The sequence below is a fragment of the Orcinus orca genome, chromosome 16, assembly GCF_937001465.1.
Source record: "Orcinus orca chromosome 16, mOrcOrc1.1, whole genome shotgun sequence".
Lineage (NCBI taxonomy): Eukaryota > Metazoa > Chordata > Mammalia > Artiodactyla > Delphinidae > Orcinus > Orcinus orca.
In genome coordinates this window covers 19279541-19295020 of record NC_064574.1, presented here as the reverse complement: position 1 = coordinate 19295020, position 15480 = coordinate 19279541, and the positions used below count along the sequence as shown (strand labels likewise).

Sequence of the window (15480 nt, the reverse complement as noted above, 5' to 3'; positions counted from 1 at the left end):
GTGGCTCAGATGCGCTGCTCCTCTCGGTAGTGAGGGTCTCAGCAGTGAGGGAAACTGGCCGTCGGAGGTGCTAACGAAGGGGGTGGCGATACGGAAGAGCGGCAGGGCTCTCGGCTCTCTGCTCTTTTTGGCGGTAACGCGAAACAAGCATCTGCCCTGTGTCAGGCGCTGGGCGACGGGCTCTGTGTGTAGGATCTCAGTTCGTCACCACGCCCACCCTACGAGTCGCTACTACTGCTACAGCCATTTTACAGGGAGTTCAGAGATTCATACACACGTGAAAAACGTGCACTTGAATGTTCCCAAGTCCCCAGGAATAATGCTATTTTTGAGGTCTTGTATTTGTCCTTCGAAGAATTTCCCAAAGAATATTAAAGAAAAACCAGGTCATCATGGGCAAAAAGCTTTACGATGGTGAACTTTGTTTGAGGAGAAAAGTCTTCTCAAAAGGCCCTGCTTTAGAAAAGCAAAAGAGGGAATTCCCTGGCAATCCAGTGGTTGGGACTCTGCACTTTCACTGCCGAGGGCCTGGGTTTGATCCCTGGTTGAGAAGGAATGAAGATCCCACAAGCCGCACAGCGTGGCCAAAAAAAAAAAAAAGAAAAGCAGAAGAGGGAGAAACCTCTGGAACCGTTGTGTTTAGTCACCTTTCTTTCTCACAAATCAAGAAGGGCAGGATTTGCCCCCAGGGCACAGTTGGTGAGTGACAGAGGCAGCAAGAACCCAGGCCCTGTGGCCCTAGCCCACCTGATTCTCACACGTGACCAGCCACTGACACTTTGAAAGCTGGTTTGTCCTCAGCTGCTGCTTGGGTCTGGGGATGATGCCTGGGGGGCTATTCCTGCTGGTTCCTGTCTCTAAAGAGAGACGGTTGGATGTGATGGACGGAGCCAGGCTAAAAGTATCATTTCTCACTGGTTTATCTTGAGCCCATCAGTGCAGATTGCCTCATTCTGGAGACCACAGCCTCAGGCCCCTGCTGGGAAGCCCATCTCAGCCCAGGGCCTGGCCACGGTAACCACCACTCGACTAACAGGCTTTCCAAGACCTGTTCCCTGTAGCCCAGCCACAGCCGAGAGCCAGGGGAAGGTCCCAGCTGTGTCTTTTCCCTTTATACTCCCAAATGCTCATCCTCACCCTCCTCATTACTCTCCAGTGGGAGGGCCTGTTCAATCTTAGAAGCCTTTCTGTTGGGAAGAAAAGGAACCTCGAACTTGATGAATAACACTTCCATCTTCTTTTCAAACAATCTGCTATATATAAAGCAGACGTTCTTTAACATGCTTTACTTTGAGCTCATCAGGGCATCTGGGGCTGGAGAGCTCACTTCGGGCAACCTGCATCCTGCAGGACCTTTGGTCCCTGTGGCCTTGCTCACCAAGTTCAAGTCGCACTCCTCAGGTACCAGGATGTCCCCACCCTTGTTGGGAACCACTGATATAGACAACGCTGGGCCCTTTCAGAACCGGGAACTTGCCCAGAAGGCCCAGGCTGGCTGCCTGCCCCGCTTCAGAGCGGGGGAGCAGCAGCAGAAAGGCCTGGCTGAGGAGAACAGTGCTTCATCCCCTGCACAGTGAGGCGAGCCGGCAGAGGAAGTCGGCCCCACCTCTTCCTGCGGGTGCAAGCATCACCCTAGCCAGCCCGTGGCTGCCCACCCAGGGCCGACACCCCTCCCAGCAGCTTGGCGACCACACACCGCAGGCAAGGCGGGCTTTGGCAGCTCTCCTTCTTGGTAATTACACCCTGGGAACTGACCTGCTTCCTCTTCCTGGGGAGGGTCTGGGGAGGGCAAGGAGAGGCAGACAAGAAGGGGCAGACGCTCAGCAACGCTGCAGGCGTGGATGACCACACGGGCACTCCAACCCTAGAACATCTTTCTTCACCAATACACGGCAGCATTTATTCCAAAGCCTGCGTGTTCCAGCTCTAAAACTTAACTCCTGGGCGGAGGCAGAGAAGGAGGTGGTGACCAAAACCTACTTACTCCTCCCAGGAAGGTGAGTAGGCTCGGCCAACAAACATTCCCTGAGTGGAAAGAGGCCTAACAACCAAACGCAGTATGAGGACCCTGGTTTAAAAGTCCTAAAAACAAAACAAAGCAAACCAGAAACTAGCCCTGAAAGACATTTCTGGGACAAGTGGGGTAATCAGAATATGGGCTAGCTACAACATATTACTAATAATGACGTGTGTGATGGTGGTAATAGTGATGGGGGAAAACATTCTCAGGAGACACATGCTTAAGTATTTAGGGGTGACATGGCATCTCTGCAATTTACTGTCAAATGAATGGCTCAGCAAGAAACAAGCAAAAAAAACCCCCACTACACACAAGTATGTAAAACAAACATAACTTCACGTATAAAATAAGAGGCATGTGCGTGTGCGTACACACATTTAATGATGAGCGACCACTATGTGCCGGGCGGGCATCCCTTTTTTTTTTTTTTGGCTGTGTCGGATCTTTAGTTGCAGCACGTGGGATCTTCGTTGCGGTGCTCGGGTTTCTCTCTAGTTGCAGCGCTCGGGCTTCTCTCTAGTTGTGGTGTGTGGGTTTTCTCTCTCTAATTGTGGCACATGGGCTCCAGGGGACATGGGTTCTATAGTTTGAGGCACGTGGGCTCTCTAGTTGAGGCGTGTGGCCTCAGTAGTTGCAGCGCATAGGCTTAGTTGCCCTGTGGCACATGGGATCTTAGTTCCCCGACCAGGGATCGAACCTGGTCCCCTGCATTGCAGGACAGATTCTTTACCACTGGGCCACCACGGAAGTCCCCCAGGGGGCATTCTTAAAGCTGAGTCCCGCGGCCTGACCGCAGCCTGTGTGATGCTGTCTGTGGGGCTTGGCTGCACACACGGCAGAAAAGGCTAAAGGCAGGAAGAAGTTCCTTGCGGGATCTGAATGTGTTTCTAGGAGAAGTGGTAAGGTGTCTAGGGGACGGACACAGAGGGCAGCACACCCCAGAGGCTCCGGTCCTAAGGACCAGGCAGACGCGTGCTTTCTGTTCAGGCCTTACTGCAGGCAAAGGACCCCGAGGCAGGGCCTGAGTTCATTTAACAAAGGAGGGAAAGCACACCTCTGGTAAGAGGCTGGCTCATAAGGACAGCTCAGAAATGAGTTTTCTGGCAGGGGGTCAGCATCTGCAGGGGAGTGATGAACGTTAATTTCCAGAGAATGTGAGGGAAATTGTTAGACATGTAGAAAGAAATAAGAAAGTCAAGGGGGAAACCACGTCCTTAAACCAAGAGGTCAGAGACTCCACCAAGTAAGGACTGGGGCTGTCTCCTGACAAAAGGAGAGCGAGGGGCCGAGAGAGACAGAGGGATGAGAACCGATGCGGAATCAGTCTGTACAGCACGAGCGGGTCTAACGTGTGGGTTCCAGAGGATAAAGCAAGAGAGGGGGGCAAAGGGCAGCTTTTCCAACGCGACAAACCTTCTAACAAGCAGTGGGCCCCAGCCATCCTCCCCGGTGGCCACAGCAGCCTGTGGGGATGAGCGAGGGCAGTGTTTGTCGGGCTGCTGGAGGAGTGACCCTCCAGGCGACCAAATCAGAAACAAGCTCCTTGGGAACATTAACGAGCAGGAAATGACTAGGGTGGGTGGTCTCTTGGAATGAAAAAAAGAAACGGCATCCAGGAAATCCCCCTAAGAAGGGAATTCATACCCAGGAAAGCCGTAGCTGGCAGAGCGCTAAGGAAGGCGTTCAGGAGGGCCTGCCAGTTCAGAGGACAACCCGGGGAAGGGCAGAGCCCCATGAGGATCCTCAGAAGCGCCCTATTTGGGCAGAGCGCACTTTGAGGAGGTTAAAAGCACATTTGTGTATCATCTGCCCAAGCTCAACACATTTTCAGGTTGAAATGTTACCGCCCCCTAGAGGTTACGAGTTTTCTATTCCAAATTTGTACTCATCTGTAAACTATAATTAACTCAGATTCGTTCCACTACAAGTATCTGCAGATGTCTTTGAAGTCGCTTCCAGGCTCATGATTCTATAATAGGAAGAGGGCAATGCTTGGAGTCAGCTGTTTTTCATTGCCAGCAAGGATGGAATAGGAGGAAATGTCTTAAATGGTAGCCAGAAAAACTTTGATTGGAAAATGAAAATTTCCAGTAATGAAGTTCGTTAAACGCTGGAAACAGACTCCTGATAAGGGTTAAAAGGTATTTTTCCCTGAACGGTCTAAAATGGGGGCGGTGGGGGGAGCGTGGGGCGGGGGGAGCGTGGGGCAGGGGGAGCGGGTTGGGAATCAGGCTTTGGGAATGGTTTAAGTACAGACTTAACCCAAAAGTTTCGGAGGTAAAGGTTGAAAACAAACGACCACGGAGGCCATGCTGCTGGTGAAAACACCCCAACACCACTTATCACTGCTTATCACCCTCTGCAGCTCCTGGTCCCCCTGGTAAGGTTGCCTGGCTACCGCCTTCCCCTGCTGGAGCTTTCTCTCCGAGTCTGTAAGGCCGGGCTCCGCCGCGAGGTCTGTATTCCTTACCCTCAGGCCTGGCTCCTTGGGGACGGCAGGAACCCTCTCTTCCCCACTCAGGGAGTTGACGTCTAATTTTCCAGGATCCTTACAGCGTGGCCTCCTCTGCTTGGGTTTGTCTGAAAAATTCTAGGAGGTAAATGGAAACCAACATTACAAAACGTTCTGCCACAGATTCTTCTGATGAGGGTGGTGCCTCTCAGCTGGTTTTGCTATTTTCTCGCTCATGGCCCTCTGAACAGGACCCGTCAGGTTAGGCTGAAGGGAACGGCCCCTTGGCCCTCAGCCAGGCTCTGTCCTTGAAGCCACAGTGTTCCTGCAGCAAGCCGGAAGACAAGTCTCCTGTGGGGGCCTCCTGGCCCTCCAGACCAGAGCACCTGGCTGACCCACCAGTTTCCCAGGGCACCGCTTAATCCCTCCGCTTTCCCCCGATCACTGTCTCGGATTCCCTCTTCACTGCTCCCTACTTGGCGGGCTTCGTCTGTCTCTGGAGGGTGTGCATCTGTGAATGCATCCTTCTCCTTTCCTTGGGAGCTTTCTCCTGCCACGTCTTACTAATGAGATGTACCCAGGACAAAGGTGGTGGTGCGGTTGACGAGCAAACGAGAAACAAAAAAACCAAGAGAAGATTTCGGCGCTCAGGAGCCCTCTCCTCCAGGTTCTTAGTGTGGAGGACTGAGGGCAGAGGCAGTAAGAGGAACTGAGGAAAAGTTACCGAGCAGTAACTGAAACTAACCCATCACCTCAAAGTGGAGATGCAGTAACTTGAAAAGAATACACGGGAACATTTCCACGAAGTGGCAGCGCTTATGCAACCTAAAGAATTCTCTGTGAGCTCATGAACGTGATCATTTGGGGGAAGGGAGGGCTGAGCCTGGGCAAGTTCTGTCCTCGTAAGATTTCCACGTCTACTTTCCGGCATGGCATTCTGATCTGGGCTGTAATTTCTGTTACTGGAAAACGTAACCCGAATTTAAACTGGTTTTCTCCACTTTACAATGATGTCCTCAGTGGACACCGACTTCCCTCAGGCTTCCTGGTCCTCCTGGGCCCCCCTCAGCATCTTCGCGTCAGACACGGCACTGACACACACTCACCGCGCCAAAGCCAGGGACCTCGAGGGGGCAGTCTGCCTGCTGCCGCAGCCAGTCCAGCAGGCTCTTGCTGGGAATGGCTTTCTCGGCCTGGCTGCCAGCTACCGGGGCCGGCTCCGGGGTCGAAGTGGCAGGCACTGGCCCTTCAGGAGGGTGTGAGGTGCTCAGGGGGGCTGGCCCTGGGTCTTCGTGGACCTCCTGGACAAAGGGAAGACGAGTATGTGCAGTTCATCACGACAGAATGAAAACTAGTTTCTCAGAGGAAAACACATATGGTGCTGTTTGCATCTTCCCGCCAGAACATGACTCTGCCTGTGCCTGACTACGAAGTCCCCACAGAAGCTCTGACATGTTGGGCGTTCCCTCCACCCGACGGCTCCTCTCCCCTCTCGTCTCCGCGGTAGACTTCCGTACCGTCCTGTCTGCTCAGGTTCCCTCTTGCCGCCTTTGTCACCATCACTGACAGTCCCGGTGACACTGGCCACCCCGCTCCTCTCCCCCCAGCACTCGTCACAGGTTTTCCCACAACAGAAAGTACCATGCTGCAGCTGCCTTACCTAGTTCTCTCTCAGCACTGCCAAAGCCTGTCTTACTCATCTCTGTATTCCCAATGCCTATATGGGGTCTGCTGATAAAGTACAACGTCAGTGCTGAATAAATACCTGCATAATACATTTTTCAAAATACTCTGAGGCCAAGGAAAAAGGTTTCACTTCTTCCATTGGAATTCTACAATCATTATAGGAAAACTGGCTTTGCACCTCTAAAAAATGAGACAACCTTCTTATAGACTTGGAGGATTGGACAGGGCAAGAACCTGCCATTTCAGCTTCCCAAATTATATAGAAAGTCTAAGAGGGAAACATATACCAAGCGATACAGCAGAGCTCTCTGGCTCTAGAGAACCAAGTCCTTGGTTTGGTTCCCTGATCTGCCATTTACCACCTGGATAATCTTGGGCAAATTATTTAACGCTTGTAAGCCTCAGTTTGCTCATCTCCAAAATGGGAATAGTAACAACACCTTCACAGGGTTTTTGTGAAAATCACACAGAACAATCATGTAAAACCCTGAATGCAGTGCCTGGCAAAGGCACTCAATAAGTACTGTTCGTTATTACTCCTTTTCAAGTAAGAAAACATGAAACGTGATTCCTGTTTCGGACTCAAAATTCAATAGATGGGAAAAATCAAAATACAAAGAGAGAAGTCAGTGGTCTTCGACACATTAAACGAAGTCTGAGGGGACTCCTCTGGACCAGGTGTGCAGTTTCTGCCCTTTTCTGTTGTTTACAAGGATCTCTGAGCTGAGAACACCTTAGTGTGACCTCAGGAAGCCTCACGGCGACCCTCTGTGGTAGAAGCTGCAGCCCCCTCTTTACAGAGGAGCAAAGGGGGGCGGCTCAAGGTGGCCAGCAGCTCAAGCAGCAGAGCCAGGATTAATGTTCAGGACGTCCTGACTCCCAAATCCCAGCTCCTGGGAAGCCCACTGACCTGGAACAACGTTGTTGCAAACACAGCCCTGTTTCTGCTTTACTCTTTGGATCACCAGTGGCTCCGAGACACTGGAGGCTGGGCTGTTACTGTGTGAAATGGTGAGACCTCCTGGTTCGTTTTTCCAGGTTGCATGCAGGTTAAGGGCCCTCGATGGACTAATACCTATTTCTAAAAGAGACTGAGAGCAACTGATGACGAGAAGATAAGCAGGACAACTGAAATAGGGATAAAAGATCCATAATCAAAAAGCGCTGTGTCTGAGGAAAAAGGGTTTGTCGCTCAGTGTACAGGGGTCAGTGTTTGTACTCAGTGGCTCATATACCCACCAAGATCCCCGCCTGGAGTGTCGGCTCCTTCAGAAAGATGAGGTCCACGCCCCCGTCTACATGCTTCCGCCTCCCTCTCCGCCTCCTGGTGGCAGCGTCATCTCTCCTGAGGCTTCCGTTGACGATCTGTCCAGTCACTGGATGGATCAGGCCGGCTTGCAGAATCCCAGACAAGTCCATGCCAAGGGCTCCTTGAAGTGAACCGATAGCCCCAATCTTAGGGGTGCTGGCGCTCACTGGGAAAGGGGATGTGGCCCCCGGGGACCCCTCCGATGGGCAGGAGAGGTCTATCGCTGACTCTCCGTGCCAGCCGTTGAGGACGATGGGGGGGTGCCCGTGGGTGGCGGGGAACTGCTCCAGGCCCCGGGTCTTTGCGTCCCTCTCCACCTCGAACTCATAAGGACGCCTGTGCTTCTGTTCCTCCTTTGTGAATACCGAAGCCAAGAAGCTCTCCTGCGAACACACACATGTGGCAAGAGAGGTTTGAACGCCACCTCTGTGGCTGAACGCCAGCTCTTTCTAGGCCCCATTTCCTTGGGGCTAGTAATCACCTTCTCAGAACTTCTTCTAACTCAAACCTTCTCCAACTTTACTACTAAATCACCTGGACAGCTTGTTAGAATGCAGATTCAACCTCAGCGGGCCTGAGAGTCTCTGCATTTCTAACAAGTTCCCAGATGCTGTGAAAGCTGCTAGTCCATGAACTATACACCTGGAATTGCAAGATCATAGTTTAGGGAATCTCAGCCTCAGCTGTACACCAGAATCAACTGGGAAGTTAAAAAAAAAAAAAGCCAATATCGAGTCTACACCCTGGACCAATTCAGTCAGAATCTGGAGCTTCTCAAGGTCCCCAGCGGAGTCCAGTGTGCAGCTGAGAGTGAGAGCTAGTGTGCCAATAACCATGTGTCCTTAAACTTGACCTCTGAGTTTATAAACCACAAATAAAACTCATGCCTGCTTTGACTCCCCTCTTTTCTATCTGCTGCCACCGTTCTCAGTCCTCAAGTGTTGAACATCCCGATCTGTTCACGCCTCCCCTTCCTCATACAGTCATCAGTCATCACGACATGCCAGCCAACTCCCCCCCTTTCTTTGGAGCCACTCTGCCACTAAGCTGGTCTGGAACTTATCTCTTCCTCAGATGCCCACCTGCCTCCCAGCCCTGGAGGCACAGCCCCTCCCTGACCCCCATCTCCCATGAAGCTGCACACCACTCCCGTTGAGCTGCAAACACACTTTCATCACGCACTTCCCTGCTCCAAAACTACAGCCTCTGCTGCCTACAGGATAAAATCCAGATTCCTCAATGAACACTAATGGCTTGACCCCAAAAAAAAGAAAGAAAAAAATTCCTATCCACTCAGTATTTGTTGAATAAATGACTCAATTAAGAAGTGCAAAGCATCCTCCTCCTTTGTTTCAAGGTCAAGAACATTCTTACAGCCTCACCTTCTGCATCTGGGCCACCAACGCTGCGCCACTGCTGAAGACATGTTCTGATGCCTCTGGCTCTGAAAGGCTGCTGCGGGGACCAGCGCCGCTGGTTAACACGGGGGTGGGCAGCGCGGCCGAGGGCTCATACTGCTGGTTGGAGGGCCACTTCCCCTTTAACACCACATGGCAGATGTTATCCAGGCGGTTAATTATCACGCGATCCTATAAAAAAGAACAAAAGCTCTGAGGAATAAGTACCAAGTTACCCAAATTCACAAAATCCCCTGAAATCAAGTGGCAAGTTTTTTAACCAGAAGGAACTGATTAGAAAAGGGCGCACACAAATGGACTCACTTTACAAGTCTTAAAAGAAATGGTATCGGGCTTCCCTGGTGGCGTAGTGGTTGGGAGTCTGCCTCCCGATGCAGGGGACGTGGGTTCGTACCCCGGTCCGGGAGGATCCCACATGCCGCGGAGCGGCTGGCCCCGTGGGCCGTGGCTGCTGGGCCTGCGCATTCGGAGCCTGTGCTCCGCGTACCGCAAAAAAAAAAAAAAAAAAAGAAATGGTATCGTCTAGACAACGAAGATTAAAAGCCACAGCGCTGTAAATACGAAGATAAGCTGACACTTCTGTCTTATGGTCTAATTAGGTGCATGTATCTTTAATGTCACATAACTAGTATCTTTTAAAGATACGAAACATTTGTCTGAGTCTGTTTCTCAGAAATATTCTAAAAGGTTTAAAGGAAAGGCGTCAAAGCTGAGGATGCTCTGGGTGGAGTGTGCGAGCTCTGGGTACCTTTGGCCACTCGGAGAAGGAATAGAGGGTTTTCTCCTGGAGCAGCTGCGCAATGGTGGGAGCCCGTGCCTCCTGCAGGTTGTCCCTGAGGTCCCCCACGATGCCCGAGGTCGAGTTCTTGCTCTCCTCCTCAGAGTATTTCCCTGGATAATCTAGGAAGGAAGGTTAAAAAAATGAATTAGGCGCTCGGGAGATACTAGTGATCTGAAAGATGAGGAAGTCTGATCTTGTTTTTTAATTAGCCCAGTGTGTGCTCATTTATTTTTAATTGAATTATTAATTACCATACTTTCTATTTCCAGAAGCACTCTATCGGTTAAGCCATAAAGGCACGACCTGCTCTAGGGCTACCCATGCAAGTCATCCAATAAGAGTTTGCATCCACAACCGAACAACAACAACGACGATGAAGGACCGCAAAGACGCTTTCCCATTTGGTGCAGTGGGTGAGAGGAAAGTGAACATTATGCTCTGATACAGAAGTGGGGAGAGTGTAGGAAGTGTAACACAGCAAGAGGCTGGTATTAATGATGAAGGAAGAAAAGTCCTGAAACCTACAACGAAGGTAAAATAGACCTGATTTATATAAAAAATGATGCAAAGAAACCTAGAACGTTTAAAGTACTTCACTGATGGAAAGAAGTGGAAATGCAACTCATTCGTTCAGTCTTCAGTGGTGAATGTTTACTATCACTTGTGAAATGGACCTTCAAAGATGCACTTAACAGAGATGACAGGGAATGAACTGTGTGTAGCATAACGTCCAGGAAAAGTTGTGAACCTCTTTCGTGGTGAAATGACACGGAACGTCTATCCTCTGAAACGTGGTGGTCTCACTTTTGACTGTGCAACAAGTCTCCCAGGGGGCCGTAGAGACCTCCCACCCCCGCACCAGGAGCAGGGCCTTGCTAGGCCAGGGGATTCAAGGATAAACAAGACAGATGTGGCCCTGGCTTTCTAGGCTCTTACAGCTCCATGAGGGAAAGATAGTTGGGAAAATGCACTGATTATAAACGAATATACAATTATAAACCAGGGTGAGGGCCATAAAGGGAAAGAGACAAGGTGTCATGATAGGGAATAAGAGGGAAAACCGACTGGTAGGAGGGAAGGCTGGCAGAGAGGACCTGTCAAAGGAGAGACCCCCAGGAAGATGAGGAGGCAGTGGGGAAAGGTACAAAACAAAGATGAGGCGGAGGGGCAGGATCATCGGGAACATGCTGGGCTCTGCAGGCCAGGACAGAAAATTTGAATTTTATTCTAGATCCAATGGGGAGCACCGCTGAAAGGCTTTAAGCAGAAAAGCTGAACTTAAATTTTAAGAAAAAAGCGGAATGCTGCGTGAGGGAAAACCCTGGAGAAGGAGCCAGGAGCCCGGGCGCTGGCCCTGACAGCTGTGCCAGTTACTGCTCCTTCAGCGGCCAAGCTCCATCCTCAGAAATAGGGCAACCCCCTCTGCCTCACCTCTCCCACATCTCATGTGTGGAGGAGACCCCTGGGGTCTGTCAAAGCGTCTTTAAAAGCACTGGTGCTAGGGACACCCCCCGCCCCCGGCCAAGTGTGCGCGACGCTCACCAAAGCCTATCAAGTTCACTGCTGTCTCCCAGCCCAGCCCAGCCGGAAGCCACGGCCACCAGAGGAAGTCCAGGCCAGCACAGCTCTCCTCTAGCCCATCCTCACTGGACTGTCTACACTGCCCAGGACTGAGTACTCGCTGATTTTCCCCACAACAGAGTTCCAAGAGCAATGTATACATGTAATTCCACACGTGGCAGGGACCTTCATGGCCTGGGGCAAGGTCTGGGCTGGCTCCTTCTGGGTCGGCTGGGGCCACAGGCTGATGAAGCTCCTTTCAGTTCAGTTTCTATGTCCTCAGCTGGCGTGTACATTTTAATTTGGGTTCAAAACCTTTCCCAAGTTATCACGAGGCTAAAACCAAAGGTGGGAGTTCAGAAATAAAAAGGAAGTGGGACAACCCAGGGCAGGGTTTCCCTCTTTAGATGAAGTCACTGTCCTGTGGGGAGGGGCTGGCCTGCCTGAATCCCTGAACATCACTCGGCCCCTGGCACCAGGCCAGGCACCTACAGGGTATTTTTTGTTTTTCTGACAAGGATAAACAGAACTATCTTTTGTTCACCTAATATGTCCTCTTGGGTCTGATGACATAAAGACAACAGTGAAAAAGTTAAGACCCATTTGTTGTTGCTCAGGATCTCTAATCACTGTATTCATATCCCTGCAAAGTATATACAAATCTCAGGGTCACCTAGATTAACATTTTAAAATCCCTTCATTACCTAAGATTTCCCTATTTAAAAAGATCAAATCTATCTGCATTTTTTATTGAGTGGCATGTAATCTGGTTATTCTTATTTCTGTTGAGTTACTTAAAAGAATCTCAACCCAATGCACCGACATTACAACACAGGGTTTTGACATACACGTGAACAAACGGCGCAGTCTTTGCTCACCTTAATAAAGATCACGGTTATTTGTATTTTTGTGGCGTTCCTGAAAAATTACCTGCACCTCCGTTACACTGCAGGTTCTTGGCGTTCCCTGGCTGTTCTACTTTAACCCACTTTGTAGCACTTTACCTGGTGGAAGAACGAATTCCTTCCCCTCAACACTGTATCTGGCATCTATCATATAACAGCACACAACCCCTGCCCAAGTCACGCAGCTGACACAGCCAAGGTGCTACGACTGTCTACAATCATCCTCAGTTTTCTGGAATGATCAGAGTTAAGCTACTCTGCCTCATTTTCAGACCAAGGCCTGTGACCTTCGCTTTTAAACAACACGGTGAGTGTAAGCAGGTCCCTTCCAGAAGCTGTAAAACCCTTAACACCCCCCCGACGCGCCCTCCCTGTCTTGTGAGAACTGGCTTATCCAAAATACAAGATCCCACACACTGTACCTTGACTCTGGCAGTTCCCGTCTCTATCATAATCATCTTTACTCTCAAAATCCACGTCTTCCGCCTTGAGTTCACTCCCCTCCAGATATGTAGGGAAACCTTGTTTCCCTTCTGCACTTTCTTTCCAGGGTTCTTTCAAAAGTTCATGCTTCACCTGAAACAGCTCTGGCGGAACAGCAGTGAGCTCGCCCCCAACTGTGACATTATTGGCTTTGCTTTTGTATGGGTCTGGGTTGTAACCCTGGGGTTTCTCCACTTCAAACTGGTCATTCTCGAGGCCGTGCATCCACCTCTCCATGTGTTTGCAGTGACACTGACAGGCTGCGGGAAGAAAAGCGCCCTGTGGTCCAGGATGCTGGCTTCTGGCCGCCAGGCTTCCTTTCTTGGCTTCGTCCACAAGAAAGCCGCTGTGGCTCTTCTCCCCTGCCATACGAGCAGTGGGCTCGGTAAGAGGCGACACCTCTGGCCTTTCCCGCGTGCCTGCGGCCAGGTCTAGGTTTTCCTCCTCATTTTCCTCCTCTTCTTCCTCCTCATCACTGTGGTTCCGACCCAAAATCAATTTACTTTCTAAACTTTTGCATTCTAATAAATCAATTAACTGCTGATCTGATGACAGGTTTCTTTTGGAGTCATAGACACTCAGATTGCACATGTCAACAAACCCGCTCTCATTTCCTTGGTCCAAGGAAGGGGAGGCTATGCATTTGGTTTCCAGCTGCCCAAGGCTTTCAGGTCTCTGCCCTGCCTCGCTGCAGCAGAGTTCCCCTTCCTGTGAAAGAGACACCAGCAAATGTTTTCCATTTTTAATGTTCATTTGAGCTACTCCTGCTTCTAATGTATCCATAAAAGAGGGGCCTGAGGCTATTTCTGCCTCGTGGCCACCAGGCTGGAAGTTGCCATCTCTGCTTGTTGCGAGAGCCACGGCATCTTGTCTGGACTCGGTATTGGTACCTGGGCTCTCCTGAAAAGAGACTGGCTCCTGGCTTAGTGCTTTCTTACCATACATCATGCTCTCCAAGGACTCAGGCAGTAGACTCTCATCATGGGTGATGGAAATGACATCCTGAACTTTAGAAATAAAGTTTTCACAAGTCATGTCAGATAAGCTGCCCCGAGGTGGACCAAGATGATCATCCCTACCTTCTATTTTCACTAGGTTCTCAGGTTCATTTTCAAGGGACTCGGAAGTCCTGCTCATTTGAGTATACGCAAGAGATTCATACAGTTTGGAGTTGGTCTGGTAAAGGCAACAGAGACTCCCTGGAGCCTGGGGGTCGGTTCTTTTGTGTTGGGCATAGTTTCTGTAGGCGTCCAGGAAGGACAGCTGGGGGTCGGTCATGATGTAGTAGTCGGTGCGGTTCAGCCCGTGCTTGGCAGTGCCGATCAACAGGTCCCGATCGTGCTTTCCACACTCCCACCAGACGGGGAGGGAGAGGCTGGGCCTGCAGAGCTGAAGGCGCTCGTGCAGCTGAGGACACTGCAGCACTTGCTCCCGGACCTTCCGCAACAGTTCAATGCGGTACAGGGTTCTCGCGGCCCGCTCTTCAGTGATGGGTTCAACGCAGATGCTGGGATCTGGGGGGCCTGCAAAGGTGAACACAGAGCCTGTCACTTAAGGTGGCCCTTGGACACTTCCTGCCCACCTGAGCACCTGCATCTTTGATCTTATAGTTTGACTCCCTGGGTCCTCAGCAAGGCAGGGCCTTAGTGGCCCCACTAAACTGAAAAGCTGAAAGAGAAGGGAAGGTTTTTATGAAACACGGACAGACCAGTGAAGGTGAAAGAAGAGCCTGAAAACTCCAGTTCGGGAAATATTAGTTCCCGGTCAATAAGGAGGACTAGGTACCTTCTAACTAGGTACTTTACGGCTGTTATTTAGTTCTCACAAGAACTCTATGCTATACCATCGTTATCCTTGTGTAAGGATGAGGAAGGAGGCTCAGATAAGCTAACTTGCTCAAGGTGGCAGAACCAGGACTCCAGTCCAGGTCTTGTCAGCATGACTCCAAGGTCCAGATCTTTTCGATCTATGCAGCTCCCTGGCTTTAAAGAAAACAACCTAAGTGTGCCACACGCGGGCAGAAGGTGGGGTGTCTGTACATGCTGCCGCCAGTCCAGAACCCACACTGAATAGGCTCAACATTTGTTTCAATTTTTCCAGAATACAGTCATACGGTCCAGAGCGAGTTAATCTATGAGTACGAGACTGAAGAGGGACACGGAGGAAGCTGCTGCAAATTCCAACCAGGAAGAAATTTCTTAGAAAAGGTCTCTAGTAGAGCCCAGGGAGTTTAAATGACGGCCACTAGTTTTCCACAGCTACAAGTCAACACATGAGAAAACATTTAAGATTTAATCTAAGGGAAGTGCAAAGCTCATAGTAGGATAATTCTCTATGAGACTTAAAAAAAAAAGCATACTTTGGAAAAGGTAATTAATAGTAGTTTCTTAATATTTCTGTGACATTTTAATCCGAATTTCAATTTTCGTTGGAATCACATCATTTTGGGAGAGAGATTTTATTTTATGAGGGTGGACCCGATTAGAAGTCCGTGGATTTGTGAAAACCCACTGGTCTTTACCTGAATTCTTCACGTCGGCTCCGCGTCTATAGTTATACCTAACTCTGTACCTTGAAAATAAGCACGTTCTCTCCTTGTCCCACCTGGGATACAGTGACAGAGAGTGTCCTCACCACCATCCTTCCAGGCTGGCAGACGACAGACGTGCCGGCACATGGCCACAAAGCTATGGAAATAGTGCTCCAGGCTCTCGTCCGACTTCTTGTCCAAACGGGAAATGATGCGAAACTGCGTCCAGTCAAAGGTTTTCTTTTCTTGATCATAAACGACACCAAAGGAAGACACTGTTCTGTAGAAGTCGGCTTGCTCTCTCCTAGTCCACCTAGAGAGGGAATCAGAGAGGGA

The 15480-nt window shown here is 50.3% G+C and overlaps 1 protein-coding gene across 3 annotated transcripts in view; it reads right to left on the bottom strand.

Annotated features, from left to right (window-relative positions):
* The window catches only part of CHD6 (chromodomain helicase DNA binding protein 6), a 212693-nt gene that overhangs the window by 3603 nt on the left and 193610 nt on the right, over nucleotides 1–15480 (bottom strand). For all 3 annotated transcript variants that reach the window (XM_004272856.4, XM_033433749.2, XM_049699558.1), the window contains 7 exons: nucleotides 15249–15457; nucleotides 12554–14137; nucleotides 9634–9785; nucleotides 8850–9056; nucleotides 7398–7850; nucleotides 5579–5773; nucleotides 4491–4610 (listed from right to left, as the gene is read on the bottom strand). In XM_004272856.4, the coding sequence (XP_004272904.1) occupies nucleotides 4491–4610; nucleotides 5579–5773; nucleotides 7398–7850; nucleotides 8850–9056; nucleotides 9634–9785; nucleotides 12554–14137; nucleotides 15249–15457 (2920 nt within the window). The remainder of the gene's footprint in view (nucleotides 1–4490; nucleotides 4611–5578; nucleotides 5774–7397; nucleotides 7851–8849; nucleotides 9057–9633; nucleotides 9786–12553; nucleotides 14138–15248; nucleotides 15458–15480) is intronic.